Source organism: Anas platyrhynchos, chromosome 1 (genome assembly GCF_047663525.1).
Source record: "Anas platyrhynchos isolate ZD024472 breed Pekin duck chromosome 1, IASCAAS_PekinDuck_T2T, whole genome shotgun sequence".
In the NCBI taxonomy this organism is placed as follows: Eukaryota; Metazoa; Chordata; class Aves; order Anseriformes; family Anatidae; genus Anas; species Anas platyrhynchos.
This window is the reverse complement of record NC_092587.1, coordinates 87924584-87947909: the sequence shown is the minus strand read 5'-3', so window position 1 is coordinate 87947909 and position 23326 is coordinate 87924584. Positions and strand designations below refer to the sequence as shown.

At 44.2% G+C, this 23326-nt stretch overlaps 2 protein-coding genes across 4 annotated transcripts in view; both read right to left on the bottom strand.

Moving 5' to 3' along the window:
- The window catches only part of LOC101789696 (cell surface glycoprotein CD200 receptor 1-A), a 68854-nt gene that overhangs the window by 27819 nt on the left and 17709 nt on the right, over positions 1-23326 (bottom strand). The gene's annotated exons all lie outside the window — the stretch shown is intronic.
- LOC140003623 (cell surface glycoprotein CD200 receptor 1-B-like) lies at positions 17508-20614 on the bottom strand. Of its 3 annotated transcripts, XM_072044486.1 has the most exons (4): positions 20148-20614; positions 19139-19387; positions 18675-18777; positions 17519-18171 (listed from the first exon to the last, which is right to left on the bottom strand). In XM_072044486.1, exons 1-4 carry the CDS (start codon positions 20599-20601, stop codon positions 18153-18155), a joined length of 825 nt encoding a protein of 274 aa, XP_071900587.1. In that variant the 5' UTR covers positions 20602-20614; the 3' UTR covers positions 17519-18152. The 3 variants fall into 3 exon arrangements, with proteins under 3 accessions (XP_071900589.1, XP_071900587.1, XP_071900586.1); XM_072044488.1 differs by lacking the exon at positions 18675-18777 and having other exon boundaries at positions 17508-18171; XM_072044485.1 differs by lacking the exon at positions 17519-18171 and having other exon boundaries at positions 18563-18777.

Sequence of the window (23326 nt, the reverse complement as noted above, 5' to 3'; positions counted from 1 at the left end):
AGAAATACATTTTAGGATGGAATGAAACATGTTATTCAGCCCAAAGTATAATATTTAGTTTGCTCAGTGGAGTGGGATTTGTATTTTTAAAAGTATTTTTGAAGGTCTACTTTCTGTGAAACTTTAGGAGAAAAAGTCTGCACTACTGTATGATTTTTTACTGAATGTAATTACTTGAACAGGTATAGCATAATGATTGGTCATCATTATTTTAGGTTTATTTAAAAATATTTCAATCAAAAAGTTTTATTTAATTTAGACTGCTGCATTTAAGACTCCTGCAAAGGTTTGTCTTTGTCTATGAAATGTAATGTCATTCTTTGATATATTTGACAACAAGATAAACAGGAAAAAAAAAATCCTCATTAAATGGAAAACTAAAATTAATATGATGAAAATTGCTGCTTGCTCCCATGGCACGAAACATGAAATCAGCAGAACTGAGTTCCCTGTAATGATGTACTTGTATTACCTTGGAAGTACTTGAAAGCTGTGATTTAACTCCCTGTTCTAACAGACGACAGTAGACTAAGTTTGCAGTGGCTCTCAATGCAGCGTGTACAAATGGGCCATGTGTTTTCCCAGTTCTGTGGAATAGTAAGGGATTTGCTTACTCAGGTGGTTTGTAGCCCATGTGACAGTGAATATGAACGATCCTGATGCTAGATTTGTCTCCCTGTCTATAATTTCTTGCTCTACTCAGTCCAGCAATCCTGAAAAGAACCAAAGCTATTTGTCTGGAGTAAAATGCATGAAGTTACGATAAGTAGGCAGTGAAGCTCTTCAAATGGTGCACAGTGGGCTGCTGATACATCACAGAAAGTGAGCAGGTGGAAAAGCCGTACCAATACCTATTTTACACATAATCTTACAGTGCTTTTCATGGGCTCTCAACATTTCACATTCAAGTTCTTCCCACACATTCTTCTCTCTCTTGCAAAGATTCTCTCATACACATACATTGAAAACCCATGTGGTTTTCAAGTCCATCTCTGAGGCTCATCTTTTACTGTGACATTGTGTTCATAGAAGTTTCATAGAAGTTCCATAATTCTGTATTTGTCTGGGTGTAGTGGGCTACCCCCTTGCAAAACTTGAGATTCATTAGTTTAGAGGGTTGTTTGTGCTTGTCCTGTCTCATAACATGTTCCATTTTGATGACACTATCAGCAACATATGAAATGAACAAATTCTTCTTGATGCAGTTTAAGATAACCTTCAGATGCACAGATGTTAAGCGAATTACTTAATAGGAAAAAGTTAGTATGCATGAGTGGAAATATCACAAGTAGTAAAAATTAGCAAGGGCTGTCCAGCCTTCTGATGGAAGACAGATAGTAGTAAGTGAAGATTAGGCAGGCCCTACTTATTTTTCCGTAGTTAAACCGTCTGCATTGTGAATATTTGCAACTTCATTCTGCAGATTTGGCACTGGACAGTCCCCCATTGCTGAAGCCATGCCAGCAAGGAGGTCCTTTTGCACTGTTGGTCAGGCCTCACCTGAGCCTCCAATTCCACTCTCTGCCCATAGGCCCAGGAGCCCCATTCAAACCCCGGTAGGGGCCTTTGCTTCCTGCTTGAGCTGTGGTGCAGGAATGCCAATCTCTAACTTGGTCATGCCTCGCTATGGGCTGATTTCCCATCTTGACCTGTCTTGTCACTGTGAATATGTGTAATGCCTACTGGGCTGTTTCTGCGATGTGTCTGACCCCAGTTACCTTGATCTCATCTTATCTTATGGGACGTGTCCTGGCTTTTGCTCTGCCAGCCTCACTGTCCTTCTGTTTCCCTTGGGGAGCAGCTGACTCTTGCTGCTCTGTGACACCTCTGCCCTTTAAATTCCTTGTCCTCTTTAAATTCCTTGTCCTCAGCCTGCACAGGGATCCCACAGTATAGTGGCAGACAGAATTTCTTCCTGACTTCCTCAGTCTCTTCTCATTCTTCAGAAGGTGACGTGACCAATTGCCCTAATTTAAAATAATCATGATTTTATTTCCTTGAATGTGCAGATATCTACTTTGTGGAGTGTTATTTTTTAATCTTGGCAATATAGTGAACACTCCCTTGCCTCAACAGAGATAAAACTGTATCTCTCTCCCCTTATGGTGATTCATTGTTATTATTTCAATATGTTCTGAATATCATACTCCATAGCAATCTGTATGTCAAGAAATATACTTGGTATATATTTCAACATTTTCATATTTATTTTATCCTCAAATGACAATAGTAAACATAATCCATTAGTAGCCTTGAATGAGGTTAAAATCTAGTTAACAATTTCTCCTCAACTTCCTTCTCCTAGTCATCCAATAGAGTTGGTGGTTTCTCTTTAGAGCAACATTTCCAGGATTCCTGGGATGTCTGATCGAATGACAACATTCAGTGCCATATTTCTGAACTCTCTATTGTAGGGAAGGGGGTTGTTCAGTATACCAGGTATCTTGTTTCCCACTGTTCCCTTAAAAAATGGAAGGAAATACAACATATTGAGATAGTTATCAAATTCCTTAATATATTCTTTTGGGAAAGGAGAAGAAATAAAACAGGTCATGAAGAAGAGAGTGGGAAATGGTTGAGGTATTTTCTGCCCACATCCAACGTACTGTTCTGTGTTGGCCTTCAACCCTGCAACGTCAGGTAGGTATGAAGTCAATCCCATGGGGGAAGGAAGGAGTAACATTGCAGAACATATTATCTGACTACTGCAGTCCACCCCTGGTGCTGCACAGCACTTACTGGGTAAAGAAGCTGACATACCTCATTTCTCACAGGAAATTATCTTTGCTGTTTCCCCTGCCAGTTTCCCATCATGCTTTCTTCATGCCTGCTGTCTGTGGCATTATTTCGTATGTTCTAGCAGCCTGACAGAATGTGGAGTGTGTCACAGCAGAATGCCAAAAATGTCCTTCCCTCCAGGCAGAGTAATGTGTGGGGCTGACAGGGACACCTACTGCAGGATCATCTCTTGGACAGATTAGGGTGGTTCAGTCTTTCTAGTCCAGCTCAGCTCATAGCCATGAAAGTGATATATTTAAGCATTAGTCAAATGGAAGAAGTGGTTATTTTTCCATTTAATATGTAGGAGAAATTCTGCTCTTTTGCTTTGCTGTAAATAGGAACTCAGACTCCAACAGTGCTATCAGGCTTGCAATCTCGTAACTGAGAGAAATCTGAAAGAAGGCACGTCTGCAAACCCTGATAGATACCTCATAACCTTATGTCTGTCTTGCTCATCTGAACATTAGAAAAATATCTTTTTACTGATACTGTAATCTTCCTTGATGATGGGAAGCATTTTTATATCATGATTTCCTTAGCCTAACCTTGTATTGCATCTAAATCACTGATAATACAAGAGCAAGTGCTGCATTCTGCACCTGGGACAGGGCAACCCGGGCTATGTGTTCAGACTGGAGGATGAGAGGTTGGGGAGCAGCCTCACAGAAAGGGATTTGAGAGTGCTAGCTGACAGCATGTTGAATATAAACCAGCACTGTGCACAGGCAGCCAGGAGGGCCAACCCTACCCTGGGGTGCATCAGGCACAGCACTGCTAGCTGGTGAGGGAAGGGATTGTCCCACTCTGCTCTGCAATGGTGTGGCCTCACCTCGAGCACTGCATGCAGTTCTGAGTACCACAATATAAGAATGACATAAAACTGTTAGAGAGTGTCCAAAGGAGGGCTACAAAGATGGTGAGGGGAATAGAGGGAAAAACGTATGAGGAGCGGCTGAAATAATTTGATTTCTTCAGCCCAGGGAAGGGGAAACTGAGGGGAGGCCTCATGGCGGCCTGCAGCTCCCTCACGAGGGCAGGCACTGAGCTCTGCTCTCTGGGGACAGTGACAGGACCCGAGGGAACAGCATGGAGCTGGGACAGGGGAGGGTCAGGCTGGGGTTTAGGGAAACGGTCTGCACCTAGAAGTGGTCGGGCACTGGGACAGGCTCCCCAGGGCAATGGTCACAGCACCAAGGCTGCTGGAGTTCAGGAAGTGTTTGGTCAACGCTCTCAGACACATGGTCTGATTTTTGGGTGGTCCTGGGTGGACCCAGGATGGAATTGATGATCTCTGTGGGTTCCTTTCAACTCAGGATATTCTATTATTCTATGATAACAGGAGATAATTTTCCATCAGCTCTCAGAATTACACGTCTGAATGAGATCTTAGAGTTCTCATACAGCTGTGCTGGGAGCAGGAATCATTGGTGAGCGACGTCATCTATTTGTGTATAAATATCATATTCAGAAAAACTTATAATATATTCAGCACTGAACAGAAGAGATATTCCAAAAGGATGCAATCCCTAGAGCCACTTTTCAGGCACTTACAGAAAAATTGTATATTTGCAAAGTTTGATATTTTGTTCATAAGTTTTGTAAGTTTGATACTTATTTTTCATACCGCTTTTCTCCTTCCTGAAAGTTTGTTATGTTAATGTCAGCAAGAGGATGGCCAAATTCCAGAGGATGTGGGTCTCTGGCCAGTTTTTCCTGTCATACCATCCAATTATCCTGGAGCACATTTAGCTTTGGAAGAGCGGTTCTGCATTGTGATTACTATCAATATATTGGGTTAATGCAGCACATATTCCCATGAGAATCAGAACAGACATTTCACCTATGTCATTTCAGAAAGAAATGTGACTCTTCCTCAACTGTCCTCCACAATTTCTGCTTCCCTTCCTACATCTTGATGCCTCATTTGAACACCTGGGATTCTGACCTGTTCTCTGATGTAATCTGGTGTCTGGCCAAGACCATGGCAAAGTTAGAAAGAAACAGCCTGGGCACAGAGCCCTGGACCTGGTATGTACAAGCACTGTTTTCCAAAGAACCTTTGCACACGTGGTTTCTTCACACGAGGCACGAGCAGTTTTTGCAGCAGTGTTTGAGCCCGCTCTTGCCTCTGTGTCTCGGGTTTTCTGTTCACTGTGGTTTGTGTCAGTACATTTTCAGCAGAGTAACTGCTCCCTCTTCACTTCTGTGCTGTGACTCCCCACGCTTCTGGTGGACCAGATCCTTGAAGCTGGAGAGCTTCCACCCCCTGCCTTTTTAAGGAGCTGGGCTTCCTGTGCCTTCTTGGTTCTGCCTTTCCTCACAGAGCTGACCTGCGGCTGATAACCACCACAGCAGATGGGGTAGGAGTCTTTTCTGGTATCTTTGCTATCAAAGAGCATTACTGTTCTGACCTAGTGGAAGAGACAAGTTCTCCATTTAGCACTGAAAAAGCTGAAATTTTACCAGCGCCTCCCCAAGCTTTCTGCAAAGTGCTAACAGTATAAGCCTGTTTTTCATTTGCATGGCTGATGCTTTTTCCAGTGCAGAGGTGCTCAGCCTGGGACAAGCTGGCAAGTACTGATGGTTATAGCAGTAATAATGAGTCTGTAGTCAGGTGTTTGCTGTTTCCTAGGTAAATCTATTTGTGTTCACCTAAGTCTTGAAACTTGTCGACTGGACATTTTTGGTAGGGGAAATGTGAAGGCAATTTCTGGATCTCTTAGGGAAAAGTCTGCTATTTATTTCTCTTACAGCTTGTCTAGACAACATTTCACCAGTTTGGAGAAACCTAAGTAGCAAATAGAATGAAGATAAAAAACACTAGTGGCTAAAAACCAAATATGGCTGGTACTCAGAGGAAGTTGCTGACAAAGTATCTCTCTGCAAGTAAAATATATTTCTCTGATAATATCTGAAACCATGGCAAGGCCCACAGTCTCATGAGTGAGGATGCTGAAGAATGATATCCACAAAATATGCAGTACACCCTTTGTACCCCCAGCGTCCTAGGTTTGTAACTTGTCTCAGAGAGGCCTCAGTAGGTCTTGAAGCATAACCTGCTTTTGTGACCAGGGAGTGGCTCCCCCTGTGCATGAGCAATGCTAGGTGTGCATCCGCTGCGTGACTGAATATGAGCTCAGGTTGTTCTGATGAAAAAAAAAAAAAAAGAAAAAGGATCTGTAATAACCGAGCACGTTTCAACTGCAGCAGGATCACTTTGATGGCATGAACTTGATTTTCGTGATAATTTAAATATATATTCAGGCTCGCATAGCTTTCTGCTGCTGAATTCTTTGTGGCTTTCAGTTATGCAGTTATATTACCACAAGAACTAATATCAACACCAGTTTAGTCATGTGAAGTGCTTATTGTGCTGCTTCTCACTTTTCAGCACAAAAGGAAAAAGTTTTTAGGTCTGGTGGCTTTATTTACACCACATTTTGACTTTGTATATAGACCATGTAGAAACTGTACTGCCTACAGAAACATACACAGATAAACTTGTATGTCTAGATGATGCCTCTCAGTAGGTTTAACTTATTTTTCTTCAAAAAGAAAAAAAATAAAAATAAAAAACAAAAACATGGACATGGCTTTTGTCTGTTCCAAAATTATGGTCAAAATTACTGACTTATCAGGTTGAAATCTGACCCGTACCTATGTTCTCCAGCTAAACTGCCGACAAGAGCTTGGCTGTGAGGGAAAGAGAGCATGAGAAAATGTTTGGAGGACAGAGAATAGCAGAACCTTCAAAGTCAGACCATAACAGGTTTCTTTCAGCCTCCACGTCTTGCTGGTCATGGTCATGGACAATGATCATTCTCCTGCCCATTAGAGGGTAAGAGCTTGGTATGTCAGAGCACATGACTATGCTGGGCAAAGAGAACAAAACAAATGTTTTTATCCAGAGCAGCCATATAAGTTTCTGTGGACATTCTCAACACTGTTTGCAACTTCACATGTCTCAATGGTGTACAACAGAATACAAGTGGGAAGAAACCTCTCCATGCTGTAATTTTTTGCATACCCATAGTATCTGCTTTTTCCCAAAGAACAGCTTAATTTACTTATGTCCCAGAGGAATGAATAACTGGAATTTCTCTTAAGAATACCTCTTTACAATTTCTCCCTTCTGGAAGGACTTACTGTGACTGATATATGGCCTCCCAGACACTGAAGGAAATATTACATACTTACGAAAATGGAGTTTTTTCTACTTTGTATGCAGGTAATTCCAGCGCTGAACCTCGTGGTAGCTGCATCTGCTACGTAGTGGTGTTGATACAGCTAGAGCTGAAAAGCGGAAAGGCTGGTCCAGGACTTCTTTCTTCAGTCACTGGCTCTGCTGTCTTTGGCCCATTTTCTGAGCCGTCTCTGTACCTGGACTGCTTCTGTAAATGGAACCCAAGGATTCAGGTCCCACAGAGGACAGCTATTCACCCACATAGGGCAGCCAAAAGTCAGGCTTGGTTTTCCCAGTGCTTCACCCTTCTGATCTTCCTGGTGTACAGTTTTATCTCTCGGTGTAGCATAAAGTACAAAGAGATTTTTCAGACAGGTTTCTAAACCAAGCTCTTTCTTCTAGACTTCACAGAGAATAGAGACTAAAGTGACTTGTCTATCACTCTCAGTTTCCTTGTCCCTCCTCAGCGGTTGTTTGAAATTGGATTGGTCATAGCTATAGGTTTCTTTATTAGGCCATTTCTCTTCTGCTGGACTTTTCCTCTGAACCCCAGAGGCTTACTGTGCATTCCTGTCATGATAACTCTAGCAATCCTAAATCCCCCTGACTTAAATACAACAACTGTTCCTCTCTGTCCTGATTTACAAAGGGCTGTTACACGAACTCCACTTCCCTTTTCTGACATGGCAGGCCCAGCTCTTTTTTATTCTGTTCGTACTTGTAAGATTAGAGTTATTTTGAATTTGAATTTATGCAGATACATTCATCTGTCTTTAGAAATACTTCTATTTCAAAATGTAATTGCCCTTTGCAAGGACTTTAGGGTCTGGGCTTGCACTCATATTTTTGTGAATAAAGACGTGGAGCAGCACTGGGCTGTACCTGAGCTTTCAGCCTCTGGAACTCCTGCATGCTCATTTGGGATGAAAGATTCGTTGAATAGAGCAGTGCACGTATGAGATGTACATTTATAAAGTCTTGTTCCGTGATTAATTTGGACCAGGCCTTTGTGGGACTCAGCACAGCATGTCATTAACAGAAAGGTAAATGCTGACATGTATTTACCCCCTGATCTAAAATATATCACTGCTACAGCTTTTTCCAATAAAAGCCTGTCCACACTTTTGGATATGAGCAAACGGTTCTTGGAGGTTATTGACCTAAGCTAAAAAGTAAAGGAATAAAATCAAATACCATGCTGAGGCAGACATCTACCACAGATAATCCAGCATAAACATTTAGCAATATAATAAACTGTAGGAAACATTCGTATAACGGAACTGTCACGCATTCTTAAGGGCTGACCGTATCACTCCTGCTTACAAGCACCCACACATCCTTCTGCACAGTACTTGTGCTGAAGATTACTTGTATAAAAATAATAAAAACAACAACAACATAGACAAACAAACACAACAATATAGTTAGTTCCGTGTAAAAGGCTTTGCCTACTACTCATATTTCAGGAGGTTCACTTTTTGATAAATGATTAAATTCTATTTTGCCTCTTCTTTTTATCTAATCCTTTTCCAAAGTAAATTAGCAGAATGTCCCTCAGCCATTTCATGCCCTTCCAGTAGTAATATTGCATGAAAGAAGAGGTCTAGTGACTAAGGTGCCACGCTGTCTGTAGCATAACCTCAGCTCAGCTTTGTTCCAGACTTCAGGCTTCCTGTTTGCTGGTGAGCAGGTAGCTGCTTGTAATTTCCTAGCTATAAGCACATACATATTCAAAGGGCTGTTGTGTGAGTAAACACATGGAAGATGAAGAGGTGCTTACATAGCAAGGTATTGCTAACTTGAGATAGGTAGAACGGAGGTCACGGGGGAGCTCACATGCTGAGAAGATGTAGGTGGATTTTTCATAACCCTCTGATGGACAGATACACTGAGTAAAAAATAAAGACTGTGTGGTCACAGATTTGCTGTTTTGCAACTAAGCATGTGTGGCAGAGGAAGACTTGAAACTTACTGATCTCAGTTTGTTTTGGTAATGGAAAGTTAGAAGTAATGGTTGGTTTTCTCACAAAAAGCTCTTTCTACTTCTTGCTCGCTTTATAGCATTAGCATAAATATAATACATCAAGAAGTAACACAAACAGAAAAAAAAAAGAAAAACAAACAAACAAACATGAAAATCATGTTTAAAACACATTATTAGAGGCTTGAAAACTAAGCAAATGGAAGATGTAAGAGAAGGTCCAAACAATCTACAAATGTAGCATATGAGCATTATTTTACAGTCTGTAATTCCTAACAATGTGATATGAGCACAGACCAAAGGGAAAGGCTATCCAGAAGCAATTAATGAGGGGTGTCGTTATTTTGCCCAGCTGTGGCTGGGCAGTTGCTTGCATGGATGACAGCTGAGATGAGTTGGGTCTGTAGGAGAGAAGAAACTGGGAGGGGGGATGGGAACAGCTTCCTTAGAAGTGCTGGCGATAACTTTGTAGGGTTGTTTGTTTGTTTTTACTTGCTTGACATAGAGGCACTTTGGAACTCAGAGAGGCATCTGCTGCTCTGGATTCTGCTCTTTTTTCTCCTCCAAAATCAGTTCAAGTGTGAATTATCTGCAAGTTGTGGGGAGCTTCTGTTTCACCTGTGATCCTGTGGTATCCAGAGTGCAATGCTGAGCCTGGTTAGCCCTGAGGGGAGTGAAACCTGCGGCTGGGTATGTAGAAAGAAATTGTTAAATGAGATGCTAACTCTTTCGTTTCTGTTGTGCCCTGGCTGGACTCCTGCAAAAGTACAGTAAGGTTACTGCTTCGATAAAGCCTGGCAGGAAGTGGTGGAGAGTGCTCAGAGCAACTTTTCTGTGGCACTTAGGAAATTTTGACCTGACCTAGCAGTGATACCTGGCTGTAGAGTCTTGCTTGGTCTCATAAAGTTGAATGAGACATAAGTGTGCCTGTTGGTGAGGTATGTCTTGGCAGGTGCATGCAAAGCTGCCCTGATTCAGGTCACCTGAGCGCCTTCCATTGTAACCAGCTTGTTTTACTGTGGCACCTTGCTCGCTAGCGTGAGAACAAACATGAGTTGGGTCAGAGTGGTTTTCTGTGTCTAGACCTCTTGTGGCTTTCAGCAATATAGATTCCTTATCGTGAAACAACAACAGAACCATAAGAGATGTTTGAAATGAAGTCCTTTCTTATGCCTATGGTTGATTTGCATGTTTTTCCTGCTCCATAAGATTGAAATGATTTGATGGCTCAAGTAACTGTGCCCAAGTATACAACACAGAAATCCATGTTTACGGTTAGTCTTAAGTTGTACAAGTTTAACGAGGGATTTTTTTCTGGTGCTAAAGACAGCAAGTTTTTGTGGAGACCAGTAGAGCTGTGGGACATAGAACTTTTCTTCCCCTGACAACTGCTTCCAACTCAACCCATCTCAGAAATTGATTTAATTGAAGAAAAGCTTCCTGCTAGTGTGAGTGAGAATAAAGGCGTTCTCCCCAGTGGAAGTGCAACTTTTTCTAACAAGTTTAGTGCTAAAATTTTGAAGGTCCATTTATGAATAAAAGGTGCCTCTCTTCACCTCATTCCTAATTCCCTCATGGCTTGGCACTGGTTTAATTCTTTCTCTTTGTTGAAAAGTTCATGTCTGAAAACTAGTTCTTTTGACAAAGATTTGATTACTTATAATCTATCAAAGCCATCCAAGATGAAATACCAGGTGCTAAAGGAGTCTTCTGTGAGAAATGTGTGCTGTCCATTAATGGCTGGAAATCATAGCCAAACAAATTCTAACAGGAAAATAGGTACAGATTTATTTTCCCTTTAGTCTTACCCTATGACTAAAGCTCGCTCTAGTAGTAATGTTTGCCAACAGACCTGCTCTTATGGGGAAGACTGTTCCTACTGGATCTCTCTGAAGATAGGTTTGGTCTCTTCTGTCATGAAGGATAATGTCTGCTACCCCTACTACAGGGGGGTCTGTGGCAAAACCCATACTTTTCTTTCAGGAAAATGTTTCCAAAAGATATGCTAATGAAGAATTATAGTTAAAATGCATTGTAGGAGGAGAAATTTACTTACCTTCTAGCTCATGAGCCACAGTTTCTTTTATTTCTGCAAATAAGAGTGAAGAAAGGCTTGGGTTATAAGAAGAGACAAAAGCAAAGTCTGATTAAAACTGACTCTCAGATTCTGGAGTTACGTGGCAATGCCAGGTGCCCCCAGTCTCAGAGGCTATACTGTTCTTCAGAGCTTGGGAAATGACTCCAGACCTAGCGCAGTAATTCAGCCAGGACTCTGTTCACCAGCATGATGCCTGATGTCAGGTTAATACAACGCCTTGCTGCTGTGTTATGAGCAGACATGCAGAATCATTAAGCATCTAGGTGAATGTGAAGGGAGCAGGGGAGACCCTGTCTTCTCTTCAGCTCCACCTCTTTGGCTGAGGGTGCAGGACCATGTGCAGGCAACTCTAATACCTGACTGTGGTGTTTGCCTCCAAAGTCTCATCCTAAGGTGTTACTGCTCTCGTTCAGATGTGGACTGCTATGACAATGCTATTTTATTTGTACATTTCCATGTGAATACACTCCTTGATATACCTCCAGATATTTTTTAATCTGTTGTTTTTTTCACATCTTGGTGCACGAGATATACTTTCTGATGTATGATATGCTAATGTAATTTCTAATATACTTTCTCATATGCTTTTTTTGTGTAAAACCAAGGTAACAGTTCCAAAATAGACTATCTGCTCTTTAATCTCCATCTTACACGTCAAGCAAGTAGTAACACTTAACTTTTAGGGTGGAATGAGAGTTTTCACTGAGCCAAAACAGCACTTGATTCATTGTGAGGATTTCCTGTGCATCTTTTTTGGTTGTTGTTAGACATCAGTCAAGACTTGGTTTTCTACATGTTGAATCTAAATGTTTAATTCTGAGGCTTCGTTGGCTGAAACAAACTGAAGTATTCAGAAATTCAACAAGCATCATAAATATATTCCCAGCTCTCTCTTTGGTACAGAATTCTTCTCCAAACTCTTCTGCACTGTTTTCTGTTTGTGTTTTTGTTTTTCCTTCAGTTTAACTCCGAATGGATTTGCAGTGGCAAGCATCTGCTTTATCTGGTGCCCTGAGCTTTTTGTGCATGGATGGAGCTTTACAACAGATGTTTAAGCATAGCTGTGGAAACCACAGAGCACGCACAGTTTCCTATTAGCTATTCCCCTCCAAACACAGGAGCAATCTAACTGCTAGATATGTGGGGTTCAGTGGTTTTCTTCTGTGATGTTGTTTGGCAATCATGATGGCAAGCGCTGTTTAAGCGCTTTAAGGAAGATAGCGACACAGTTGTCTTTACTTAATGCATTTGTTTTCCTAACCCAGAAAGTGTTTGTCCTTCTGGATGGCGTCCGGTTCTGGTACACCTCACGAAGGGACCTTGGTGGCTATGCCTTGGCCTGTGTTGTGATGGGCCAGGCAGCCAGTTGGATCTGCTGTCTACTCCAAGACAACCTCCTGTCCTCAGCTTTATGTGTCAGACAGAAGCCTGCTTTGATGCATGTTCCTCTGAGTAGGTTCAATAGTGAGCTTCCATCAAAGGATTTTCTCTAAAAAAATCTGTCTGAAGTGTTTTGAAGAGAGCCTGAACCCAGGGGAAATACCAGCTTGTATCAACCAACAAAAAGCCCAGTGAAAGCCACTGGCATGCGTTGCTGGATAGTTTGGAACCCCTAGATAGGGATTTGTTTTTCCTGTCAAAAGCTAAACATCTTCTATGCTGTTTCCTGCGAACTTTCTCCCACACATCCCCCCCAACCCCTCAAAACCCACCAAAGCTCACTGCCTTCCTCCCTCTCTGTCCAGCAGCGAACCAGGAAAGGCCATTTGGATGCTCTCTCAGCTGAGAGTTTGCGGTGTGGCCTCGTGACAGGGAAACGTGGGGAGCACACTTGCTTGGTCTCATTTTTCTGAAAGACTTCCCACTGGAGGGGAACACAGGCTACTGCATTTATATTGCAGCTCCTGCAGTGAACTTTCTTCTGTCCTTTTTCCATCCAGCTGTTGATTAGTACCCTGTTCCTGATGTGAACATGCTATCTAGCCATGGGTGCAACCAAGCTAAGGAACAATTGGTGCACATTCTCCTGACCTCCAGCATCAACAGCTGCTTGCTCCTGAAGGCAGTCTGCCCTGGTTGTTGCTCCAATAGCAAGCAGTGGGAAGGCTCAGGCAATTTTCCAACAAATTTCATGCCAAATTTGCTCTCAGTGCTCAGTGGATGAGTCGCTCAGCTGCGTAGGAAGACCTTGCTGCTGTGCTCTCAGGAGTTGGCATCGCTGTTTGCTGTGCCAGACCACCCTGACCAGCCTGCTCCCAAATGGTCTGCTTGAGATCCCTTTTCACAACACCAAGCTTCCTGTGCTGGCAGTCTGGGAAGGCGTGTGGAAATAGATATAGTGACTGTGACTTCTGTTTGTCCCCCCTTCTCACACAGCAGCTGGGTGAAGATAAATTTTGCTTTAGATGTTACGGAACTGGAGGAAACGTTTTTCCTCTAGTAATGACAGGGTGTTATCACTGTCCAGGCATGACCCGGGCTTATTCCCCAAAAAACTAATAATCTGATACCTTTTCTTTACAGTGTGATCTTCTGCCAGTGCCTGAACGTGTCCAAAGACAGAAAAGTAGTGACAGGGTTTTCAAAACAGCTTTTGGAGAAGGCAGCTGTGCCAGAATGGGGGAGACTCACTAGCAGGGTTAAGCAGAAATGCCTGTTGTTTATTCACCTCTAGATACCAGAAGAGCTCTTTAAAATGAGTGGCCATGTCTTCCCTTGCAGTCTGCTTTGCAGTTTCTTTACCGCTGTAGAGATATTGCCTCTAACTAGAACACAACTTCTCTCTTGTGCTGGAGCACCACCGGTGTTTGAGAGGACTAAGCAGCTGCTGCTGTGTAAGGAGATGCCTTCACCTGCCCTGCCACCTCCGGGCCAGTCCTTTCCCCTGCCGTGCTGCTTCCTCCCTTAAGGCAGTCTTGGGGTAGATCAGACCTCAACGCTGACTCGTTTTTACATACCAAGTTGCCCAACTGCTAATTGAGGAGCTGCATAAACTGGTACCAGTTTCAGTGATGGGACACTTATGGCACACAACCAAGAAACAACCATGTTTTGTACATATCCTGCCAATACTACAAACCCGAGATCAAAAGAGGGAGCTGGGCTGTCTCTTGCTTTAATCTCTAGCTCTGGCTCCCTTAGCACCTTTTTCCTTTTGAGTCACCCTCTTGGCTTAAAGTGAGGAGTTTTGACAGCCACCCCAAAAACACCCAGAAGGAGAGGACTGTTTTTCCCAGTGTTCTGTCAGTTTGGTCATTCTCGCACCCACGTTACTTCTACGCAGATCTGGGAGACAGAAGCAGGGATGCAAACACTTCATAAGATTTTCTGAAGTAACCCAATCTTACGCTACCCACAATGAGAAACACACACGTGCCATTTTCTGCATCTTTGTTCACATGTTTATACATCGAATGGGAGGTCACTGTGAGAATCACACTCTCCTGTTCGTTTTATCTTGCTTTTTCCAGCTGTACAAATTGTAGCAGGTGGAAGAAAAGCAGGGTTCTCTACAGGTCTGTGTGAGAGCTTGTCAGGGGAATGACGTGGGTGTGTGTGCTTGTGCCGAGCTTCAGAAACACTCTGTGGAAGTGAGAACGTCTTTCAGCGTCTGTGTTCCTGTTTGCTGGGCTCAGACAGCACTGGGGGGATATGAGGAGAATTGTGCTAGGGATTTGTGACTAGTAATGTGGAAGAGATGCAGCTGGCGACGCTGGAGAGCTCTGAGTGAATTCCGCAAAAGAACAGGATGTGAGAGGGGGTTTATGTAACACTCTGGGGCAAGCTCACCACGCACAAATAATAAGACTCTGTGGTCTCTCAGTTGTGCGAACATGATGGGGAAGGACTGAAACTTAGAGAAGTCAGTTCTTATTTAGGGGTGGAGGTGGGGGAGAAAAATTGGTGCAGTCTGAGTTTGTTAGAAGTTTTTCCTCCTTTGTTTTTTTGTTTGCTTGTTTTTTGAGGGGGGGAAGAATAGCTTAAAACTGGTATATTAAAATACCCCCAGTGACAGCTAAAGAAAGAAAAAGGCAAGCAATCTTTTCCTGCCAAAGCTCTTTGTGTAGTGAGCACACCAATGAGAGGATGGGGCATCCAGTGAAGGAAAGGAAGAAGCATTCTCGGTTGCTCCTGTAGTTGCCCAGGAGACTGGGCTGAAACTCGGACTGTAGAAAGCCTAGGTTGCTTTATCCTCTGTCCTGCAGAAGGATTTGTGATGGCTTTGGGAGTAAATAGACCAAGGAATAGGGGCAAGGCTGGTCACACAATCCTGTGGACTCTGCTGTGCGAGTTTGATCTCTTTCGTCCCTAAAGGAGGGTAGAAGGACCCTGAGCCATTTGAATGGAAATGGTGGCAAAGAATGTAAGTTATTTTTCTTTCTGGCTAGAGTCCTGAGCAGTCTGGAGAACAGGAAGGGAAGTACAGTAGGTTAGCCCCAAACAAGAGGTACAGCAAGTCTCAGATTCATGTCCTGAGTACTACTGACACTGGCGGGCTATTGTTAACTTAGGGCATGTCTTTGGCATCTCTGAAATTTTGCCTGCCTACGGTTTGCAAAGAGAGGAAAGGAAGAGATCTCTGCGTGCTCCCTTTGTCTGTAATATACTTAGTAAGAGTCAAGCAGAGTTGCAGCTTTGCAGGTGGTCTCAACGTAAAATGCAGTGGTGGAGAAGCTGTGTGCTTGTGGGCAGGTTTGTACGTACGGGTGCTCGGAGCTTGCTCAGCTGCTGCAGAGATGCGACTTAGCCGAGTGTGATGTGCGTGCAGTCAGTCAGTTGATGTGCGCTGTGGAAACCAACTCGCCAGGATAACTACAAATATCTACTGAAGTCAGTGTGGTTTTCTGCTGGCCTTTGATAAGGCAGTTCAGTCACCACAAAGAACTAGCAGTAACTCAGCCATCCCAAGCGTTTCTTCGTTTAGCTCTCATCTCCGAGTTCATTTGCATCGTGTGCCAGCTGTGCAGCGTTTGAAGCTCTGTGACCAAGCAGCTGTGTGTAGCAGCACACGGGCACAACAGGGCCACATCAGTGAGTGAAAGGAGCGGTTTCACTGCACTCTGTCAGCAGAATCACTCTGCGTTTGTACGGTGTCATGGCCAGAAACACCCCAAAACAGCCATTTATAGGAGTCTGTTGGCCACACGTGAAGAACGTGAGGAGAAGCAGGGCAGTGGTGTGTAAATTAGCTGTTCAGCTACGAAGTGGAAGCCAAGCTGGTTTGCTACTCCGAGAGGAAACAAGACATCTTCCACGTTATCAGGTTATGAGCAAGACTGTTAATAGACAAGAATAAGCATAAACCATCTTGAGACTCTTAATATCTAAATATAAGTTGCAGGCCTGATGCCTAAGAGAGGCCAGGGACTGTCAGACAGCCATGCTGCTAGAAAAGCTGCACAAGGTGTGTGGTGACACAGCATTTTGTGTTCTCGATAAAGCTAGATGACTATTCTCCATGTGCTGAGACTTACAAGCTTGCTCTTCTTATCACTGAAGTTTATATGAGGTTTTGGTGCTGGCTCAGATATGAAATAAGGCTCGCAAAGCTTGAGAAGTGGTCAGTCATGCACAGAAGCAGTGAATGAAGAACACAAATCAAGATCATCTTCCAGATTTCTGAAAGCCGTGGAGTTCCCTGTTCTCTGCCTTCTCTTCCAGCTACCTAAGTTCAAGCTCAGCCCAGTCAGGTGCTATTCTGGCCAGGGGGTGCCGGCAATCACCCTGTTTTGTCAGCCTTAAGCCTAGCGTTTGTACACAAGGTGCTAGAACAAACGTATTAAACCTGGTTGAACTTCATCAATGCCCTCAAAACACCAGAGGTTTGTGGTCATTTGTGGAGAAAAGCCACTCTCCTGAAGAGCCTCCAAGGTCCAGGGGAGTTTAATAACTTAGTTTCTGTGTTTTACTTTCTCTGTAATATATTAATGCTCCAGTTTTAAGCACACCTTGCTGGCTGAGAGCTAGAGATCTGTGTAATTGATACTCCAAACAAACAAATGCTTGAATGGCTGTTGATGTGAGGAGTGGGCATGGGAGGTGTAATTAACATCATGTGGGATCAGAAGAGTTGTAAAGAGGATAGAGAGGCCTAACAGCTGGCAGATGGAAAAGGTCTCCAGGTGTACTAGTTTGGAACAGGGTCTTCTGTATAGTGATGCTGATGAGACCTGGATTTCTGCTGAGTCTGGAGAAATGAGGTGGGTGTGAAATACCTACTGCTTCTTTGAAATTTCAGGTGCAGAGTAATACTCAGCTCTACCTGAAATAGAAGTTCAGAAATGATGAACAGGCACGGTTATGTTTAGAGGCTTAGAAGTGGCAGCCTGTCATCAACTGGAAGATTACAGTCAAGGACTGCCTTGTGTTAGGGCCATTAAGATGTGTTTAAAGAAACTGGTTATTAAAGAGCTGTGTTGCATGGGCTCTCTGGATTATGCAAAGAGGTACGTGCAAGTGTGAGGCTTAGATCTCAGGATTGTAATATCTTCTATGTTTCAGGTGGCATAACTGCTCAAGATCATTTTTTTTAAATTTATTTTTAGTTCTTATTGATGCATCTTTAAAACTCATATAGGGACAATGAGAACGCTGCTCACATTTAGCTTCAGTGCTGCGTAACCATACTTGGAAAGCTACTTCTCATTAGTATGCAAGAAAACTTCTGATTTATCTTAACCAATAAGATAGGCTACTTAAATACTAGGATATAATCTATTTAAAACAGAGTGACTTGTTTTCATACAAGGCAAATTAATTTCTTATTGCATGTATGTTAGATTTGGTTTTATTAAAAAAAAAAATATGCTTTTTTTTTTTTTTTTTTAATTATCAGCTTTTTGTCTGGGTGATAACGTCTGCAGTTGCACTAGAGAAATGGTATAAAAAAAGCTGACAAAGGTCAGGTAGGGTCTGCCCTGCATGCCATGTTTCGGTGCAGTTACACTGGCTGCACTGTGGATGCTTGTTTCTTCTTCCTGCGTGCTTTGGCACTGGTGAGTCCCTGCTGCATCTCGCAGTGCTGATTGGGAGTTTCTTTCATCTCTCCTCAGGTGCTGCGTTACAAATAGCCCCAGACACAGCTCTGCAGATGGAATGTGCCTTGGCCTTTACTGCTTCCTCATTGTCCTAGGAAACAAGACATCAATACTGTAAGTATGAGGACCAGTCTCTCTCGTGAATGCAGTTTTGGGCTCTAGGAACATTAAAACAGAAATCCTCCCCCTTATTTTGATAGGGATCTCAGGAATAGAAGGCTTTTTATTTGAGATCTCACCTTCATACTTCCTGCACTTCACTGCCCCCGCCTTCCATAGTTTCATTTGAGTAAGACAAGATCATCCAGAAGTCTGGCTCCAACGTCAGAAAGGCAATTTGCTGCCTGGCAATCCTTGTTCAGATCCATCAACCAGCCAGATAAAACTACCCATTCCCGTTGTGTTTCTGCTGCTGGAAGAAGTATGGCAGCAGCTCTGTAACACCACATGAATGGCCTCTAAGACCAGCTGTGCAAACTGAACTAGCTTGCTTGTGAAAGCCTGAGGTGACTGCACATGACATGGAGTACCAGAAGCCCTTCTAAACTTCCCATGGACTGGCCAGAGGGGTTTGTGTACTGGTCTTGCACATACCTGTTATCACAGAATACGTAGAGGTGAAAAAGAGCAAAAAGGAAAATGAGGCTCAGCAGACAACCAAGGATCATGACGTGGTGAAGAAACCATGTGACGCTGTCTGAAGAGAAACAGTTCTTTTAGGTACATTTCACAGATCATTTACCGTGTGCCCCTTTCAGGATCATACTTTCTAGACAACACTCTTTTGTGTACATCTGAATAATCCTGTCTTCTCACAGCCCTATCTGTGGGAGGGAAGACTACAGAAATCTATCATTCTGACTAAAATTTCACAGAGCACTTTTCAATTCTCACAGCATTTTTATCTTTCCCTGACCCCAACAAATTTCTCCCCGGAAACTTCAGCTCAGCTGCATGGCTCCTGCTGCAATCTTCCTAGCGTCACTGATGCCTGTCATAGTGCTTGAACAGAGGGCTAGGCAGGATTTTGAATGCTGAACACGCAAGGGGGAGCTTACGTGAGGAACAGTCTGTGGACATGGTCTCATTCAGAGTTGCGTGGTACACCTTGCAGGTTACAGTCTTCCTGTTGGTGCTGTGTGCTGTGAACCTGCTGAGCACGGTCACTGTCCCGTTGTCGTGGCTGTCTATTTCAGTCGTGGAGCTGTTCTCTGGAACCCACAAGATCTCAGCAGCCGGCCTCCCTGCCGCTGCCTCGCACACGGGGATGCTGTGGTTGTCACAGTACAGGGACAGCCTTGGGGGCACTGCAAAACATTAGGAACGGGAGACGTGTGGGTTCCTGCAGTTGGCAGAGGCTGTTCTTATTCTTTACCCAAAAGGAACGTCATGAGAAGAGGAGAGTCAGGTTGGAGGTGCCATCCCGTCACAGCAATGTGTGCCAAACTGACAAGGACAGATTTCTTTTTTTTTTCCTCATTTTGGACACCTCTCCCACATTGAGGTGAGTTACCACAGCCATGTACCATTAGAGGAGGCATCTCAGGACGTGGAGGTGGGAAATTGCCCAGAATACAGGGCTGAATCAGACTTCTGTCCCGATCAGCCTTCATGCATGTGGCTTAAAATGGATTTGAATGCCAGGCTAGCAGGAATTGGGGCTGTTCTTCCTGCCTGGGTAACAACATCCCGTGTTTGATCGAATAGCTCAGTACTCGGAGGTGTTGCCCTGCTGTGTTTTTGTCATATTAAAGTAGCGTGTTAGTGAGTGACTACAGGAAAACAAGATGCACGTGCAGACTCCTTCTGTAGTGTACTGGGGATTGCTTCACACCCATCACTTGTAACTCTGCGGGGGAGAAAGGGGCAGCAGAAGGGATAAATGTTTTGGCAACTGAGGAGAGGGAAGAAACAGAGCTACTAAATGACTGCGTGACCATTTGTGCCACTGAGAAAGCTCCTCTTCTCAGTGCACGCTTCTTCCTGTGCGGGAGGAGAGGAGCTTTGTCTGTCTGGGGCTGGAGGTGGTCCTTTGGAGAAGAGAGAAATGAGGAAGGAGTCCCTTACCTAGCACGGTCAGCTGGTACATCTGGTGGAAATTCCCTTCCTGATTTACCACTTCGCAGCTGTAATATCCTTCATCAGCCATTCCCACTTGCTGTATCTCAAGGGCATAAAACTGTTCTGGTTTGAATTCACTTTTCACGCTGTCACTGCAGTTTGTTCTGTGCACCCTGTTCTGATCAGCCCTGAATTCCAAGGTGCAAGGGCCTCCTATCTTGGGGCTTATTTTCCACGTCACCATAGTTGCTCCTGTTCTGTGAGGGCAGGCCATCACAGCGCTGTGACCCGCTTGTGCTGCCATTCTGTTTCCTGGAGGAGACAAAGTAGAAGGATGTGTGAAAAGGTGCCCAAGGATGTCACTCACAGCCTTGGAGTTCTGGTCTGTGCTTCGGAGGGAAATGTCAGCTCTGTTACACTCCAGAGAGAGGTCCTGTCTGTGCCAGCCCAAGGGCTGCATGTCTCCTTTTTTAGACAGAAAGAAATAGCCAAATTCATGGCTGTGTTTGCAAAAGTTGGTCCTTGGTACTCTTTTCTTATGCAGAGTTCTCCTCCCTAAAGCACTAGATAAACAACATGACTGGGAAGCAGAGTCTGGCTGAGCTGCAGAGCCCACCTGTATGGGAAGATCTCTGGTTGCTTTTCTCTCTACATCACTGCCCGATACAGGAGAAAAATGACAGAAGACATTGACTCTACTTTTGTGCTGGCTATGAGCAGCCCTCCTAATAAGGTCAAGCACAAATGACAAATTTTGTCCTGTTCATATGAACCAATTTCCCTGGTACTAGTGCTGTCAAATGGAACAGTGGAAGAGTCAGTATGACATTTAACTGGAAATAAAACACACGCCTGCTTTCTGTCGGATGAAGAGATCCCTATTCGACTCATGATCTCTGCCCCATAACCACCTGTCTTACCTGATCCCAATAAAAACAAACGTGAATTTTCATAGTTAATGTAGGGTAGGGAGGAGAAAGGTTATTGCTGTCTTTTCAGATCCCATTGTCTTTGGGCTTTATCTTTTTAAAGTATTTAGCAGAGTTTGTGAAGAAGAACGAACCTTCCCATTAAATCTTAAACTCTTGCAGGTTATTGCTTCTGCATCAGAAAAGGCCCTTCAGCTCTTTCTAAAGATTCCTTCCCCTAGACTTTTTCCCCCAAAGAAGAATTGAGAAAACATGACTGTGATGCATTCCCCCTTAGCCCTTAATAGCTGCTTGGTCCCAAGATGCTGCCAGAACTACCTGTGGCTCCTGTGACTGCAGTGATGGTGAGGAGGACGACGATGTAAATGGTCTTCCAGATCTCTTCCAAGGCAGCTCTTGCGTGTCTGGATGATGCAGGTCTCCTGCACCATCTTGCTTGCTGTGAGATCCTCATCATCCCCTGCCAGTGATCCTCAGCAGTCAGAGCCACCGCTCTTCCTAGGCTCCTGAAGGTTCCTGACTGCAGCTACAAACAACACAGAGCACTTCTTCATAGCACAGAGCTTCTTCCTGTGCTGAGAATTGGTGAACGCAGAGGAAATGGTATCAATGTGTGCTTTCTGTACACTTCTCACAGTACCACTATGCAAGAAAACCTATGGCAGAACTTGCACAAAGTATAAGCCGAGTGATTTTCATGCCTGGTTCTGATCTGACAGTGAGGATTTTATCCAAGAGGAAAAAAAAAATAAAAAGCTACCTAACAGCTTAAGATCTTTCCTCTAGGAGATACTGGCAATCCCTCCTACCCTCCAGGCAGGGAATGTAGGTGGGTAGAATCTTTCTGTGTGATAACACTGCTGTCTTCTACCAGCAAAGGTACCTTCTCTGGATAGAAGATGAACTTCCCAGGAAATTAATACACTAAACTGAATTTAATCAGAACAGCGTTAGCCTCCCCAGACTGTGAAGCCACGAGGCTGATGTAAGGTGGTGCCTGTTTGCTTGTTCTAGGAGACAAAACTCTTTCCCCACAGCAACAGGCACAGCTGGTTTATGCATTTCCATGGCTGTGCTGAAATGTGCCCACCTGGAAGGGTTTCCGTTCCCTGGCCAAATGGTTGCAAGGCCTCACTGATCCAGAGAATCACTGGAGGAAGGCAAACATCCTGGCCCCCCTCCAGGTAGTAGGTACAGGTTAACTGAGAAGAGGCAGAGCACCTGTTGGGAACACAAAGGTAAAGCTGGGTGAGATCAAAAAGGAAATTAGGCATCCTGTGATTGCAGCTCTTATAGTGAGAGAAGCCAGCAGCAGTGACATAATGAAATCCTCGTCTCTGCCGGCTGCTGTCGCTGCAGTTTTCTTTCTGAAACTCTCTTTGACGATTTCAGCTATCTTGGTCAGTGCAGCTTCAGCTGTGTGGTTTGGAGCTTATGTGCAACAAAAGCTTCTCACATTTAGAGGTGGGTCCGAGACACAAGGATCACATTTGTCTCTCTGAGACAGAGATCCCTGCAGCATGGGAGGTACTGTAGCTTCAGCCATGCTCATCAGGGTGACATAGCTCAGCACTAGATGGTGGAGGCAGCAAGAAGCAGGTGGGAAGGTTGTGTATTAGCAATCTGGCTGAGATCAGGTGGGGCTGTCAGGTGTTTTTGTATTTCTGGAAGCCCAAACTCTGTCTGCCTTTAGAGCTGGAGCCACACAGTGTGGTAATACTGTGGTAAGGGCATCACTGCCGTGTCCTGGGCAGCTGCTCCGAGCTTCTGGCTTTGTTGTCTGTCTCCAGCACAGCCCTGGGGCTGGTTTTAAGTGTCCTTCAACCTCAGATTGCTGCTGCCTCCTCCTCAGCTCAGAAGATGTCTCCCCAAGTGGCTCCGTGCCTCCAGCAGCGGGCCTTATCCTCCCTTGCTGCCCTCCCGGCCCCATCCCTGATGTGCCAGGTGCAGTTTGGTCCCACTTCACCCTCCGGGCTGCCTCCTGCAAGAGGCCGCGCTGTGCTGCGCTCTCATCTCCATCTCCTGGGCGAGGCGGGCAACGGCACCCGCCTGGAGATGCTCCTGCAGCGAGCAGCTGCTGGGTCCCGAACGAAGCCTGCCCTTTTGCTTTTAGGGATGGTCTGTTTTGCTTTCCAGCCTTACTGCGTTTATGAATTATCAAGGATTTTGCCCAGATCCTCTCCTGAAATGCTTTCTGGATGGATTACTGGAGAACATGTGTGGTGGTTTTACCGTGCTGGGCAGCTAAACCCCACA

Bases quoted from the DNA above. Each gene is read 5' to 3' on its own strand.
- LOC140003623 (XM_072044485.1), bottom strand. From the start codon at position 20,601: ATGCAGCCCTTGGGCTGGCACAGACAGGACCTCTCTCTGGAGTGTAAC. The intron at 19,388-20,147 runs GTAAGGGACTCC...AATGTTTTGCAG, and splicing joins GTACCAGCTGACCGTGCTAG to TGCCCCCAAGGCTGTCCCTG. The intron at 18,778-19,138 runs GTAAGCTCCCCC...GTTTCTCTTCAG, and splicing joins GTCCACAGACTGTTCCTCAC to ACAGCGTCACATGGTTTCTT.